At 34.8% G+C, this 16565-nt stretch overlaps 1 protein-coding gene across 1 annotated transcript in view; it reads left to right on the forward strand.

Annotated features, from left to right (window-relative positions):
* The window catches only part of LOC149410070 (uncharacterized), a 149388-nt gene that overhangs the window by 68904 nt on the left and 63919 nt on the right, over positions 1-16565 (forward strand). The window contains exons 5-6 of the mRNA XM_089648934.1: positions 945-1053; positions 3182-3273. Coding sequence (XP_089505060.1) covers positions 945-1053; positions 3182-3273 — 201 coding nt within the window. The remainder of the gene's footprint in view (positions 1-944; positions 1054-3181; positions 3274-16565) is intronic.

Consider the following 16565-nt stretch of genomic DNA (forward strand, 5'->3'; position numbering starts at 1 on the left):
CGGGACATATTAGAGAAACGATTATAGCCGTAGGGCCAATCCCGTTTCGATCGAAGATACTTAATTTTATTTTTCCGACGTAGGACTATTGCCTATATAAAATAGCAATCCAGGAAGACTTGTAATGTTGTGTTGAAACTAAAATCATAGACTAAAATAATTCGTAAAACAAATATCATTGATTTATCTTTGTTTTAACGCTTCAAGCCTCTGACATATTGATTTTTATATTTCTTAGATGCTGTCAGAAAGATGGAAAATTTGTGTATATTTCCACGTCTTTCAAATTCCAAATAAATGCAACATTTCTGAAAGTATGCTTTACTGTTTTTGAACGGTGATAAAAAACGCTTTCAAATTTTATTAGTAGAAATAAACATATATTAAGTATTCAATTTTTTTCTGCATACATAAAAAAGTTTTAAAAATGTTTTAAAAATCTTACGTTTTTAGTCTAAATACTGAAAAATTACTGATAACTAAAGAACACATGTTTTACTAGACATATTTGGTTTCATAAAGGACAAACCTTTGGTGTACATTTTAATTATTTTGTGGTCAACTTTTAATATTAAGCCTTGTATTTTTTTCTTTCTTACACCGTTTATTTTATATTTATAACTATGACGGTAAGGAAGATACAACAATTTCCATGAGACCATGAGAGCTGTTCCAAAAACCGAACAAATTAGCCTGAGGAGATAAGGAATTATCGGAAAAGAAATGACAGTATTTTAAAAACATCGTCATAGAAGTTACTGAAAATACCCTACTCAAACCATGAAGTTGCACCATAGAAGTCACTGAAAATCATCTCTCCTCTATCTAAGTCCCGATCAGCACAGGAACTCCTAGTGAGGATCTTTAAGATATTACACAAAATTTTTAATATCCATCTCTTCCGTTTTTCTTTATTAATTTTAATTTGGTACATTTCATTTCAGATACCTAAATACAGGGTGGTGCTATTGGGAGACTCAGGGGTGGGAAAAACTGCCCTCGTGTCTCAATTCATGACTTCTGAATACATGAACACATATGACGCTAGTTTGGGTAAGTAATAAGGATTAATGAGGCTTATTTCTTTCATTCGCTTTTGCTACATTTTGTATTTTTTATTCTGCATTCTTTTCTGTTATTTTCTTGTATTTTCTTCTACTTGCTCCCATTATATTTCTTATATTTTCTTATATTTTTTGAGTACTCTTCTTTTTGCGTGTATTCTTTTCTGCTAGTTTCTTGTATCCAAATCTACTTGGTTTTATTTTCGTCTTATTGGTTATATTCTCTTCTGCTCTTTTCTTGTTTTCTCTTATGCTTGCTTGCATTCTCTTCTGCTATGTTCTCATATTTTCTTATGCTTACTTTCATTCTCCTCCACTAATTTGTGTATTCTCTTCGGCTTGATCGTAATGTTTTCCACTATTTTCTTGTATTCGCTTCTGTTTTTTGTATTCTCTTTTTTTTCTTGTAATATCTTCTGTAATTTTCATTAATGTCTTTTTTGTTTCCTTTTTTATTATTCATATGTTTTCTAACTTCTTTGAATTATGTTCCTTTTAAAAATAGAAACTTTTTGGTTGGTTTTATAATAGGATTATTCTTACGTACTTGTTAAAAATCTTTATTAACCCATTATAATAAAAAAAGCGAAACCCCAAAGTTCATCAAAGTCATATCTGATATCTTGAAAATAATATTTTAACGCTTTGAAAATCCGATGTACTTTTTTCATCTATCTGAAGTTCTTCTATTTATTTTTTCTTTTTACGTAAATGCTAAGATTATTAATATTAAATATCGCTTCTCAGAAAAATCATCGACATAACCGAGGTTTTTTGTCAATCTTTTCGGTAAACGAATTTTATGTAACGAAATTTGATCTCAAAAATTTTCAATATCCTATTTCATTTTGTTATGTTGGGTTAAAAATAATGTAGTCTCACGTTTTGAATCCACGAGTATTTTTTTAATTTTGTCATAACAAACAGGCTTTTTGAAAATATTTTCAATTCAGATTTACATAACGGGTTTATCAGATTAATCTACATAATATTTAGTTACGATATCAAATCCGTTGCGATTAAGAGTATTAATCTCTCACTTATCACATAGTTGTGTGACTGATATAAGTCTGTGTATCTCACGTCTAATGTCGTATTTGCTCTATAATATATATATATAGGTATAATAATTTCTTTTGGGTATGCTCGGAATGAACTATCTACGGGTCAGGAGGGATGTGCACATTTCTTTAGACTGATTCGTGGATGGTTTGAAAACTCGGTCATCATGGAGAGCATTCATTTCTATGTTCCCGATGGTTATCTACATCACCGACAACATAGACTATTTTATCTCCCGGCCTGCAGAACTAACTTGCCAATGGCCATGCCTGTGGGGAGAGCAATCTTGCTGTTGAACAGAATCAATTCGGATATCGATATTTTTAGCATCAATGAAGCTTCCTTTAAAAGGCAAGCTCTATTATCACTGGTATAGTTGATATACACATTGTTAATATTAATCTAAGAATTCTCATTATAAAAATATTTTTAAAACGCTTTGAAATTTACAATTTTGTAATGTTTTTGAAATGAATAAACAAAATTGAATTGAATTGAATAAAATGTTGTGTGGAAGATCTTTCTAAGGAAAGGTATGATAGAAAGTTCTGGGAAGGAAAATGCTCTAGTGGTTGATAGGAATCTGGGGTTTGTATGTCTCGGAGTGACAGACTTATGAATCCATCTCTCCCACTATGGCGATGGATCGAAAGGGTATCCCTCATCCTGCATCTCCTGTTCCAGCTCACCACGCAGTTGGTGACCAGACACATCTGCCGCCAAGACCTGGACAATCTTCACCCTATGAACCTGGGAACCAAACCTTGCGAATAACATTGGGTGACCAATGGCAGATGTGTTGGTTATCAAATGAATGGTGCCAGCGTTACCCATACCCGCCTAAAAAATTAAACTTCTGCTAAAATATTAACTAAACAATTTCAAATCCCAAAATTCTTTCTTGAACCAATAATCAATTTCATCTCTGTCAGTTTTCTTTCAATGCGATATAGATCACAATTTGTTCGGATTATCTGATCAGTATATTTTATTTGCATTGTCTATTTTTAACGTTCTTTTGAGGTTAGGTTATTTTCAACTTTTGTTTGTTGCAGATGACGAATTTGGAGAGAAATCTGTCAGCGTTCTTCTGGACGGGGAAGAGTCTGAATTAGTCTTCATTGATCATCCATCTGTCGAAATGTCGGTAAGTAAAATACTATGTAAATATCTTACATTTGCTCAAAATAATACAAAATGTGAATCAGAGGTGGCTCTTCACAGTGGGGTACAGTGGGGACAGTGCTCGACAAATATTCCCAAACGTACTAAAATACAGTCGATGGTTTGTCTACAACAAAACGAATGAATTCTTTTAACACAAAAGCACTTCGGATATAATTCGAGATGTCCATTTAGGCACATGGGTACATTTTTGCGTTTTTTTTATCGATCGTTGGTGAGAACCGCGCATGCGCACGCAAGTGAAATTCAAATATCTAGGATATAGTTCAATATATTACACCGTTACAAATAATATTGAACCCTTTTAGTTCTCGAAAGTTACGTAGTTACGGGCGGGAATCGCGTGCGTTATAATTAAGTTCGATGATAATCTTGAAAGATATTGCGTTATTTTAATTATACTATTTTAAAAATTGGTATATAATTTACACCCTTTTTATTTTGTATTCTTTTCCGAGAACTTTGTAACGTGAAATGGGCAAAATAAAACTGTTATCTCGACACCAGAGTCAAGTTAGCCTCTCTGAAGCTAGGTTTTCTGTACCCTGACCCTGTACAAATAGCAAGAGCGCTCCACTGAATTGGGCAGCCACCTTTGGCCTGGAGCCCTAAACTACTTGAAAAATATCGATGAATCCGTGCAGACACGGCTGGTATGTTTGATAGATTCATGGGCGTCAGGTGGGAATGCTGTCCTTGTTCTACAGGTATTTTAATTTAAGATGCTCCGAGGAACAAGCGTCAGCTATCCCTACGACAAAATGGGTATGCAATTGACATTTTTCATATTACAACGGGTTGTTTCTACGACTCGTTCTTGAGTTGTGGAACGATTTTCCAGCCTCTGTGTTTCCTCCCTCCAACTACGCTTCAAGACCCATACGCACTCCTTTCTTTTCATAAAGCAAAATAATTTTCCTAGGTGCCTATTGTCTTAGTCTTTGGGTATGCTGTTTTGAGGGTATTTTTAAAGAAAATAACGTGAGACAGTTAAGGAAAGAAAAAGATGTAAGGGGTAGGTAGGAATCAGGAAAGGAATCGCTGAAGAAACCTCACCCCAGAAACCAGGTTACCACTGCTCTGCCTGACTGATTATTACTATTTTTAAATCTGAAATTCGTTAGAAAAGTTAATTCACCGGAAATATGCTCTAAGTCCACATGTTGAATAATTAAACTATTAGACTAAAACCAAATTTACAGCAAAGGCACTGAATATGTTTTAATTTTTAGAAGTGTGGTCTATATTTATCGATTTGAACAAAATCCAATGTCAGCAATTTTCAGAAGATTAGAACAATATTAATAATGTTTATTATTGTAACAATCGTACTACGGTTTCAGTTTTTCAGGCTACAATTCTGTTAAGGCGATGCCATACGTAGTAATCCAAAATCATGTGTTTTTGGTTTGAAAATTTGGTCGCCTAGAAATGTTTCAGATGCTTTAATTAAATACTGCGAGTAGAATACATCTTGGCCTTTGAAATAATCGAGTCTTTTTTAGATAAGTCTTTTTATAAGCCCAGAAAAAAATAATGTATAAGGCCTGTGAAAACTGCTATAAATTTCAAAATCTTCTACTTATGGACCCATTTTCGGTTATGATTTTATTGTATAATGTAGCAAATTAAGTTATTTATAAAATGATCGAAAAAAAAAATTTTTTGCCTGAACATCCACAAAATAAAATAAAAAGCTCTTTTTTGGCCATGTTTTTTTCTTGCATAAATCAAAACAGGCGGATGGTGTTAAGCGGGAATTTAAACCTTATTGCCATCTACGTAAGGGGTGTTATTGATAGCGGCTCGATTTAAAATATTACACGACGTATGGCATCGCCTTAAGTGCAGTAATACAATGCATAATTCAAAAGAAATATATACCAGTGGAACAATAGTTGAACTAATTAATACTTAGTTTGTATAAGACTTGTCATAACGTCGCTCTAGTTCGTGTTTGTCCAACAGACCAATACGTAAATCGGGAGCAATAGCGCTTCAAAGTTTTTTTACGAAAAACGCATATACAATGAAATTAGCTAATTCTTAGCTTACTTAAATAATTTAAAATGATAGAAATTATTATTTTTAAGTAAAATTAGTTCCAAATGTTTAAAATTACGCAGAAAACACGTTTTTAATTTGGATGTAGGACAAAGTGTTGGATAAACACGCGAAGTCGAAGTATGAGTGTCTATGATAATAGTGAGTACTTAATATAAAATAAATTCCATTAATGTATAGAACGCTATAGTTAACAGAGAATATTCTGTTTTAACAGAGTATTCATGTGTACAAAAAAAATTACTTTTTAAGGCGATGCACTATATTTAATATTTTAAATCGAGCCGCTATCAATAACACCCCTTACGTAGATGGCGATAAGGTTTCAATTCCCGCTTAACACCATCCGCCTGTTTTGATTTATGCAAGAAAAAAACATGGCCAAAAAGTGCCTTTTATTTTATTTTGTGGATGTTCAGGCATAAATATTTATTTTTTTTCGATCATTTTATAAATAACTTAATTTGCCACATTATACAATAAAATCATAACCGAAAATGTGTTCGTAAGTAGAAGATTTTTAACTTTAAAGCAGTTTTTACAGTCCTTATACATTATTTTTTTCTGGGCTTATAAAAAGACTTATCTAAAAAATACTCAATTATTTCAAAGGCCAAGATGTATTCTACTCGCAGTATTTAATTGAAGCATCTGAAACATTTCTAGGCGACCAAATTTTCAAACCAAAAACACATGATTTTGCATTACTATGTAGTGCATCGCCTTAACATGTATAATGTATATTCTATCAAAATATTAAAATAGAGCAATTAGCAATTATTAACAATTATTTTGATAATTATTTGGATGATTCATGAAATTTATTTTTTTAATGGATGCACGGACACGCCCACAGCACAATTCTATCATCGTTTATGTTCAGTGAGTAAAAGGTTGGATGTTTTCCTAGAAAACATTCGGACTAAAGGGTTAGTCGGCTACATCAATCACAGCAATATTAAACTTAATACATAAATTATTATCCGTTTTCGCGGAAATTTTCACTTTTCCAAGAAGATTTATTCGTTTGGAAACCACAATAACAACATGTACTCGCTTTTGGGGAAAATTAAAATAAATAACATATTTTTTCATTTCCGTTGGTGGTCACAGAAAAAACATTTGTGTTATAAAACGTACGTGATGTTCTAGATACTTTCAGAATCACCCTGGTGAAAAAAACAATCATACAAAAAATAAATATTTCATGAAATGGCTTTAGCCATGTTTGGTGACCAGATCTGAAGAGCCAGGTGTATCCCAAACATTAGGTGGACGGAGGCAGACTGGCATCGGGCAGTTGGGTCTCTTCTGCGGTAATCTTTATAATGTACCTACCTACACATTCTTATCGCACATAAAAAAACGTTTAATATTTTCTGTATATTGGCGGCATCCTTGGTACTTGGTTGGTTACGATATTTCGGCTATGAATCCGGGGATCGCGGGTTCAAATTTCGGCGTGCGCAAGTAAATTTTAATAGATTAATTTTTTGTGTTTCACAATTAATTAATCTTTTATCCATCTATTTATATAAAGAAGAGTGTCTGTGGCAGGCGGCGTGGTTCTTCAAAATAAGAGGAAGGTCACTGTCTGCGTATGTGATAAAAAAAAACTACCCTCATCCCCTTTACCCACCCCTAAAAGGTGTATTTTGATAATCATTGATGACATTTTGAAGTGTGCAAAATTTCATCAATAATTATCAAAACAAGAAAAAGGTCACTGTCTACATGTGATTTCGAAAAACTACCCTCATCCCCTTTACCCACTCCTAAAAGGTGTATTTTGATAATCATAGATGACATTTGGAAGGGTGCAAAATTACATCAATAATTTATTTATTTATTTATTTATTATTGGATAATTTGTATAGCGCCGCTTTTGTGAGATATCACCTCAGGGGCGCTTTACAGTTGATGCAGGTATTACAGAAAATATAAATATTACAAAAATAGAGTGAAGTTAAGTTAAGTAAAATGAAGTAAAGGAACAGGTGACACGAAGATAGAAGATGGAGACTCTGCAGCAAGAATCCCAGGTGGTGAAGAAACTGGTCCAGCTGCTGCAGCGAAAGAGTCCACCGCGTCCACCAACAGTGCCAGCACGAGGTTCGTCATCCGTCCAGGTATGTGTCTGCTGCTAATAAAGCGCTGACACACTATCCTCTCACAGATACCAGACCTTGGCAGCACCGCTGTGACGTTCTACGAAGATAGAAGATGGAGACTCTGCAGCAAGAATCCTAAGTGGTGAAGGAACTGGACCAGCTGCTGCAGTAAGAGAGTCCACCGCGTCCAACAACAGCTTCCAGGTATGTATCTGCTGCTAATAAAGCGCTGACACCTCACATAGATAAGAGACCCTGGCAGCACCGCTGTGACGTTTGGCAAGTCCATCATTTATCTCCATGTAATCCTGTTCCTGGTAATTGTTGAAGTGGTGCATTCTGTCCGCAATAAAAAGCGACGGTTGGGTAATAAATTGCCCTGGGCTTAGTAAAAAACTTGCCAGTGTCCAAGCTTGCCCAGTTTCCGAGAATTTTGTTGAAAACATCTGGAGTGCATTTACCGGTCGCCGTTCGTTTCGAAAGTCCGATATTTTTGAGCAAATTTCAGAATATTCACTTTAAAACACTGCACTCAAATCACATATTATAAAGTTCTAATAATTATTAAGTTTATTTTTATTTAAGTTCAAATGTTGATGGATTGATTTTAAAAATAATTTCAAAGGGATGTTGCCTCATTTCCCTTGAAAATACTAAAAAAACACAAAGCGGTTGGAGGAAGCGTTAGGACGCGTCCTGCTGCCACGAAGGGCGCTACAATACAATAATAAGTATCAAAACAAGAGGAAAGTCGCTGTCTACTTGTGATTTTATAAAACTACCCTCATCCCCTTTACCCAACCCTAAAAGCAGTATTTTGATACATATTGATGAAATTTTGCACACTTCTAAATAAGGGAAAAATTATAACTGTTCACATTTGATTTTAAATAACTTTCGTGGACGTTTATTAGTTAAAAATGATAAATAGTAAGTTTGCGACACGTTTTTTGGTGGATACCATTCACAACAAAAATGTTTCTAAAAATGGCTTTAGCAGTGTTTGATGACCAGTTCTGAGTAGCCATGTACTTCTCCAACTTCCTATTCCCCATCTCCTTACCCCCCCCCACTGCCACTGCCTCCCGCCAGCTGGCTCTGGACTATTAAGAGAAGTTGGGACTCTCAAAAAATATAAAAATACTGTCGAACAATTAAAGTTGACAAGAACTACACATACCTAATAAGGATCGTGTGCATTATGCATTTCCAATTGCGATATTTCGAAACGTCACTGAGAAACATCATTTTCTTACGTCTGAATATGCAACGTCTGCAACGAAAAAGGGACAACGCGTTTATTATCCACATCGAATTTAAATAACTGAAAAGTTGTTATTTTTATTAACTACCAGACCAAACCCTTATAAAATCACGGGATAGTAAGAATTCTTGAAAAGCCAGTTTTGAAAATGTTAATTGAAATAATTTTTTTAATCAGTTCCAACTTTTGAAAACAACTCCTAAATTCAAAGCAAATTTGAGTTTTTCAACCAGATTTCACGCAGGACTAAACTACATTTGTACATTCGACATGATTGGATGTTTTCTTAATTTTTTTCCTGAAGTCGAATAACAAGGTTTGAAACGTGCTGTATACAAGCAATGCATTAGAATTCACAGCGTTACCTTTATGATATATTATGTAGCCTCCACCGCCTTTTCACGTAATCCCATCATTATGGTTGTAATTCAATGAGAAATGATTCGTACTTCATCGTATCAAAAACCACCCTACCTCCCCTTGAGAAATCCATATTAAATCCAATTCCGATCATCCCCTCGCCCCGAGGCTTAGTCGGTTCCACTAATACATCCCCTAATAAAAGTGACGTGTTCATCCCCTAAGCCAAGAAATGATTTTCCCAGTTGAGTCAGATATCCAATGTAGTACATTATCGTTGAACCAATTTTCGCCATTGACACAATTGCCATTGAAGAAAATGCTTGTCAAAATTACCTTTTTAATTTTTTTCGTATTCTTTCTAAATTAACTAACAATCTCGCCGTTTCCTCGCAGGGGTAGGCAGAGAGGACGAAACGCCAAACAGCTCAGCCCTGATACACACTCCTTGCCTCATTCACATTCATACATCGTCTCGTACATACTCTTATGTTATTCTGATTCTTGACGTGGCCCGACTCAAGCATCTGGTTAAATTGTTTTCTCAACTTTGCATTCTTAGCAAATTTTCACACATCATCGTTTTACCACACATACGCCTAAGGGATCTGATATATACAACATTTCATTCTGCTTTCGTCCTTCCTCTGCCAGTTCCATGCTTCACTGCCATGCATCAAGATAGGTACCAGCACTCCATTGTGGACCGCTAGCTTAGCTTCTTTGGACATTGTTTTATTAGCAACAATCACGTTCAATAAACTATCGAAATCTGGCAGGGTACGAGTGACGTCATACGTACTTCGGTTTTGTCAGTTAATAGTAAGATCAATCCCACTCGGGTCGGTATGAAGTCAACAAATCCCAATCAAAATATTTAGCAACATTTCCAAAACACAAATTCATTTGAAATAATTTTGATACTGCATTTGTGATACGAGTCCACGCAGCGCAACTTGGAACAAAATTTTCAGCATTCTTAATGCATGTGGCCGGGCAACCCATGAGGTAGCGGTGTAAGTTCTACCAGAAATAAAAATATGTAATTAAAATGCCCGTCGACCAATCACAGGGCGTTTTAATCTCTAATGGCTTTAAAGGGTTTTTAAATTACGATTTATACGTATGATACATTCATTTTTTAATATATTATTAAATATTAGACTCAAAAACTTTACCGATTTGGCTGAAAATTTGTTCTTATTAGTGCCAAGAGTATTTAGAGAATAGTTTGAATCGTAAAATAAGTCGGGGACGCCCGATGAAGCTACAAGCCAAAAATATGTATATTCTTGGTATGACTTATTTCGTCACGAATATAGGTAATAGTCATTAAAATCGCTTGACAAACGGAGTCTAGAAAAACTCGATTGCAAGTACAAATGTTGTTTTTATTTATTTTGTAAATAATTTTATAAGAAAGCAAAAAATTTGATCAAATGAAACTGTCACAGATAATCTTAGCTATAATATTCTATTTTTTAAAGTTGTTTCAGTTATGCGTTCATTCATTTCTATTGAATAAATATATTTTTTATTTGAATTCTATTCAAGAGAAACGATAGAAATCATCAATTTATCTAAAGAATATTTTATGGTATTCATAATGTAAACCAATTCGTTATAAAGATTGATCAAAAATCACTATTTAGCTTTAAGCTTCGCCTCAACTTTTATTTCTGCAATGAAATTAGATATTGAGTCGAAGTATAGTTGATATAAAGTAGTTTAACAGTAAAATAACATTAAGTGAATGGTAAATAACACACGAAACAAATAATTATTTGTGCTGAAATGAGGCGTACTTGATGACCGAAGAAAGAGGTGTGACAACAATGTATCACTTGGAAGTGGATGGTCAAGAAAGCCGAGTACGCCCGACGAAAACATGGCAAGATCGGGGAAAACAAATACTTATATACAGTAAAAATATTTCCAGTAAAATACACCCAGTTGACAGATATACTAGATTTCTCAACCACAAAAACTTTAACCCAAACAATTCATCCAATCCCGAGCAAAGCTTAAGCTAGTATAAAATAAAACTAAATCAGAATCAATGTTTGTTGATCTGTATGAATAAATTTTTTTAAGCCATTATACTTTTCGAAGGAAGATTTTTTCTTTCTGAAGGAGAAGAGAAAAAGTTCTGGGAAAGAAAAAGGTATGAGGGGTGGGTATGTCAGCGCTCTAGAGGTGATTTTGCACGAAAACGACGCTAAATAAATTTGCCAAATATTATAAGGAATCTAGGGATCAATGTGTCCAGGAGTGACGGACGTATGAATCTATCCCTTCCACTGCGGGCAAGGTGATTGGTCAAAAGAGACCAGTTGGAGAGGTCACAGGGTCTCCCGATCTGGCACGCCCTGGTGGGCTGGCGCATCTTGAACACGGTTCCATGATGTTTCATCAAAATGACAATTAAACACACCTTTAAAAAGTGATATAGAATCATCGAAAGTGAAGAAACAAAAACTAGGTTAAATAGTTAACTTCTTCTTCTTTATGTGCCGTATCAGGTCACCCCGACGTTGGCGATCACTCTAGAAAATATCTCTTTGTCTTGCGCTGCCCGGAATAGCTCCTCCACACTTCTAATGCCGGTCCACTCTCGTATATTTCGCAGCCAAGACATTTGTCTCCTACCAGGCCCTCTGCGACCCTCTATGTAACTTATTTAACCTAGTTTTCGTTTCATCACTTTTTGTAGATGAGTTGAACTGTCATTTTGATGAGATACCCTGTCACTCCTGAACAGACCGCACCCGATGAACCCAGGCACCCCTGCTAAATCTCTTAACGTAGCGTTCCACTTGGAGTGACCAATGGTAGGGGTGTTGGTTATCCAATCCTTCTAGCGTATTGTCGTAGGTAGTTCTAGACGTCGATAGCCTGTTGACAGGTAGGTACGTAGGAACGCTTCGCATTGTCTGGAGTATTCCTGTTACGATGCTTTTTGTATAGGCGAGACATTCTAGATGAATCTCGTAGCATCGCTACAAATGGTTCTCGGGTGGGGGTAACGAAACCCGCCTCCCAAATTTAAAATTCTTTATTATCCAGATTTCCGCCGATTCAAATGTCGCCTCATATTCCAGAACTGTTAACTGACATTTTGAATTCCACCGAAAAAGCAATATTTCAGAAATTTTTATTTTCATCTTTTATTTATTATTTCGTGTCTTATTTTCTCCCACATCTCTGTGAAATGTTGGAATAAATTACCTACTTTACATCTCCCGAAGCTATCTCCCAGCGGTGGGTGTTACCGTTGAAGCTGATTTTGTTGGGAAAATCTCATTTAGAGATTTGAATCGGCACTTGATTCTTTTGTATAAGAATAAAAAATATTATTTACAAGTACACAATCGAACGGTAACTGGAACGAAAAAAATAATGGATTCGTCCGACGCTCTGTAGGAATTTGCTTGCACGGCGCCGATGTAAACTGTGCGCCCAAAAATATTTGTTTATTTAAGTGATAATATATTACAAAATGACAATAATGTTTATAATATACTAACTGACACGTCAGTTGCTCTGGGACTTGCTTCATCGCTTACCACAAATAACTATTTGATTTGTGTCTAACTCGGGCATCCCGGACTATTTATACCATTCTCTTAATGTAGTATAATGAAATCAATATTTTTAATTTTTGCCATTGAAAACTGGTCTGAGGCAGTCAACTCTTAGATCAGCAACATCAGCAGCTGTAGGCAGACTGATGTAACCTAAGCGCAAGCCATGTACTAAGTTTGGTGATCGCACATTTCAGAACACCTTCGTAACCTTCACTGGCTCAAGTGCCCTGAAGGAATCCAGTACAAATTATGCTGTATGGTGTTTAAATCCACCAATGAAATGGCCCCACGCTACATCTCTGAACTATGCGTCCCGGAAAACACTGGTCTGAGGCAGTCAACTCTTAGATCAGCAACATCATCAGCTGTAGGCAGAGTGATGGAACCTAAGCGCAAGCCAAATACTAAGTTTGGGGATCGCGATTTTGGAGTATCTGGGCCGAAGGCTTGGAACAAACTTCCTCCAGAACTAAGATCCATAACAAGTCCAAAAGAATTCAGGTCTAAACTAAAAACTTACCTTTTTAAGCTGTCATACCCTAAAATTAAATATACCATTCCTGAGAGAAAGTCCAGTTTTATCCAATTAAGTCCTAAATCCTGTATCTAAATTTCGCTAATAAACAATTAGTTAATATTAATTAAGTGTTAATCTCAAGTTACCTACCAGGTAAGTATGGTACTGTATATCATCTCCATAAATAGTTAGTACATCATTGTAGAAGTGTATTTTATATATTTTCACAGCGACCTTCAGGTGAGTTTGCACAAAAACAGCGCTATATAAATCATCCAAATATTATTATTACGATTTTTTTTCGACTCCGTCTCTCATTTTAGTGTAGAGATAATGCGTCAAGTCTTTCTCGAGAATCCCCGACTTCTTATATCATTCAAGCCACTCTCTTAATACTCCAGGCACTAATAAGAACAAACCTTGAAATTGTCAGCGAAATCGGAGTAATGGTATATGAACACTTATTGGACAAACAAGCAAACATTCATGTTGATCTTGTTTTATCATATTTAAAAATCACTGTGTTCGTACACGCTAATCTCCGACACCGCCCAACCAATTTCTAAGATCCTAGATTTAATAAATAAAAAATTCTAAGTTTCAATATTTTTAGGCTCACTCCCTTGGGTGATGCGAAAGTAGGTTATTTATTATTCAGATCAGGTCACCAAACATGGATTAAGCCATTTCAAGTAACAATACGATTATTGGATTGGTATTTTGCCAAGGCGATACAATGTTCATCATCATTAAAAATCGAGCTTGAAATTAGCTAGCAAAAATTAGCATTAGCTTGAAATGGATTTAACCATTCTTGATAACCTGATTCAAATAACCATGTAATTCCCCACCTTCTATCTTCTTCCCATCTCTTTTTCTTCCGCACTACCTTTAGCCTTACAAACTACACCAATTAGGGATGCCATAGCATCATTGGTTCCAGACGGTTGGAATCAGCTGTAAGTCTTGTGCGGTATTCAAATAAAATAAAAAAATTATAAATATAATTATTAAACGATTTTTTCATAAATGCGTGTGTAAGTATATCCTATTGCGTTCTTGTCGTTATTCCGCTGCTCGGTTAAAGCAAATTAGGATAGGCTGGCGGCTAGCGTAATAAATGGACATGTTTCCAACACGTTTCTGGCGGACAAATGTGTTTCCGCCAGGTGATGGAGTGATTGACGTTTCTAGGCTGATGGCCTATGGTCGAATTACCAGGTAGTATTAGTAGCCAACCTAAACCATATACGTTTTATACACTGAACAACATTGAAAGTACGCCACCGAAAAATAGATTTATCACTAGTGCATGTGAGTTTGGATAGGGATGCACGAATAAGTTAGAGTGAGATAGGGATGCAAGAATAAGAGCGCGAATGTATATCCGCGAATTGAAATAAATGTATTTTTGCACTTTGGTAGAATACAATAACAGTAGTGATGAAATGCCAATATTTTACCTAGTATTCCTCAATATTAAAAGCGGTTAAACTTAAGACTAACAAACGTGTCTACTATTAAAACCGCCCTACAAAATGCAGTGCCTGTTGAAACAATGATGACGTCACACAGTCAACCACAATTTGGTGCGATTTCAGGAGACCTGAAAAATTAACAATTTGGAAATCAATTTAACTACTAAAACTACATAACTATAACAGTAAAAAAATAGACTGGTGTTTAAGATAGAAGCACACTAATGACAAAAAAATGGGACTGGAGTTACTTAATCTGTTACATATGAAATCCTCAATCTGTTGAACATAACACTAACTTATACTTATTCAAAATTTTTTTTATTTATTTTTATTTCTTGCTATAGCAATCCCGATGGGTTACAAATCTCATTGTAGGATGAGAGGAACTTACAATACATAGGTGGGAGTTAATAAGGTATAATTTTATATTGATATTTTGATATTACATTGAAGTTTCACATACGAAACAGTACAAAATAGAAAAATATCATAATTATAAGTGTCACATACAAAACAGTACGCAAATAGAAAAAGGGGGGTTAAGTAGAACAAACAAGAAGAAACAAAAAAGGAAACAGACAGGGATATATTCGTACATATAAGCACAGAGTCAAGGTAGAAATTTAGAAGAAGGTACTTACCCACTAACACATTGGTAAAAATAGATTATGCCCGATTACAAATACAGGTGAAAGAAGAGGAGAGAGAAAGAAACAAAATAAAGCACAACACGACAAGAAATACGTATTTTCGTTTTTACATGTTTAAAAAAAATACTCTTTTAAAGCCTTTCTTTGATTTTTTTTTATTATGCTGGATGTTTTTATACATATCTAGAAGAGAGTTATAGAGTGTGTAGGCAATATAGTAAAAAGATTTTATTCCATATTTTGTAGTGTGTGTTAGAGGAATGTGGATTTTATTGTTATTCCGAGTATTGTGGTTGTGGATGTCTTGATTGTAAAGTAGCTTGATGTTAGTGTGGGTTGTTTTTTTAATTTGTAGGATGTTGGTTGTAATGGTGTTGCGTGTGCTAGTTGTCACCTTGCGACAGAGAAAAACTAACGAGTGGATTTTTTTACAAAAAAGAAGAATTGAAGTAGGTTTGCTTTTGATAAAAACAAATTTTAAATGTGATTCACCAGGAATAAAATTAAAAAAAAACAAATCTTTAAACAAATAAATAAAATAGTTGTCACAATAGGCAGAGAGCACGGACCGGACATGACGTGATGTCAACTAAGTTTCTAGTTAAGGCGATGCCATACGTAGTAATGCAAAATCATGTGTTTTTGGTTTGAAAATTTGGTCGCCTAGAAATGTTTCAGATGCTTTAATTAAATACTGCGAGTAGAATACATCCTGGCCTTTGAAATAATCGAGTATTTTTTAGATAAGTTTTTTTATAAGCCCAGATAAAAATAATGTATAAGTCCTATGAAAACTGCTTTAAAGTTCAAAATCTCCTGCTTACGAAGCCATTTTCGGTTACGATTTTATTGTATAATGTGGCAAATTAAGTTATTTATAAAATGATCGGAAAAAAATTAAATATTCATGCCTGAACGTTCACAAAATAAAATAAAAGGCACTTTTTGCAAATGTTTTTTTTTCTTACTTACATCAAAACAGGCAGATGGTGTTAAGCGAAAATTTAAACTTTATCGCCATCTACATAAGGGGTGTTATTGAAAACGGCTCGATTTAAAATATTATGATCATACATTTAATAAACATTCTCGAGATATATTTAGCAGTGATCGCTTTCGTTGAGAGACAGTGTATTGCTAACCGATACCACCGTGATAACAATGTCGCTTTCAGTGGTTCAGGAAATTGTCGCAAATCTAGGTTAATTAAGAGGAACGGC

This window comes from Hesperophylax consimilis, chromosome 28, assembly GCF_061612785.1.
Source record: "Hesperophylax consimilis isolate HC1 chromosome 28, BYU_Hcon_1.0, whole genome shotgun sequence".
Classification (NCBI taxonomy): domain Eukaryota; kingdom Metazoa; phylum Arthropoda; class Insecta; order Trichoptera; family Limnephilidae; genus Hesperophylax; species Hesperophylax consimilis.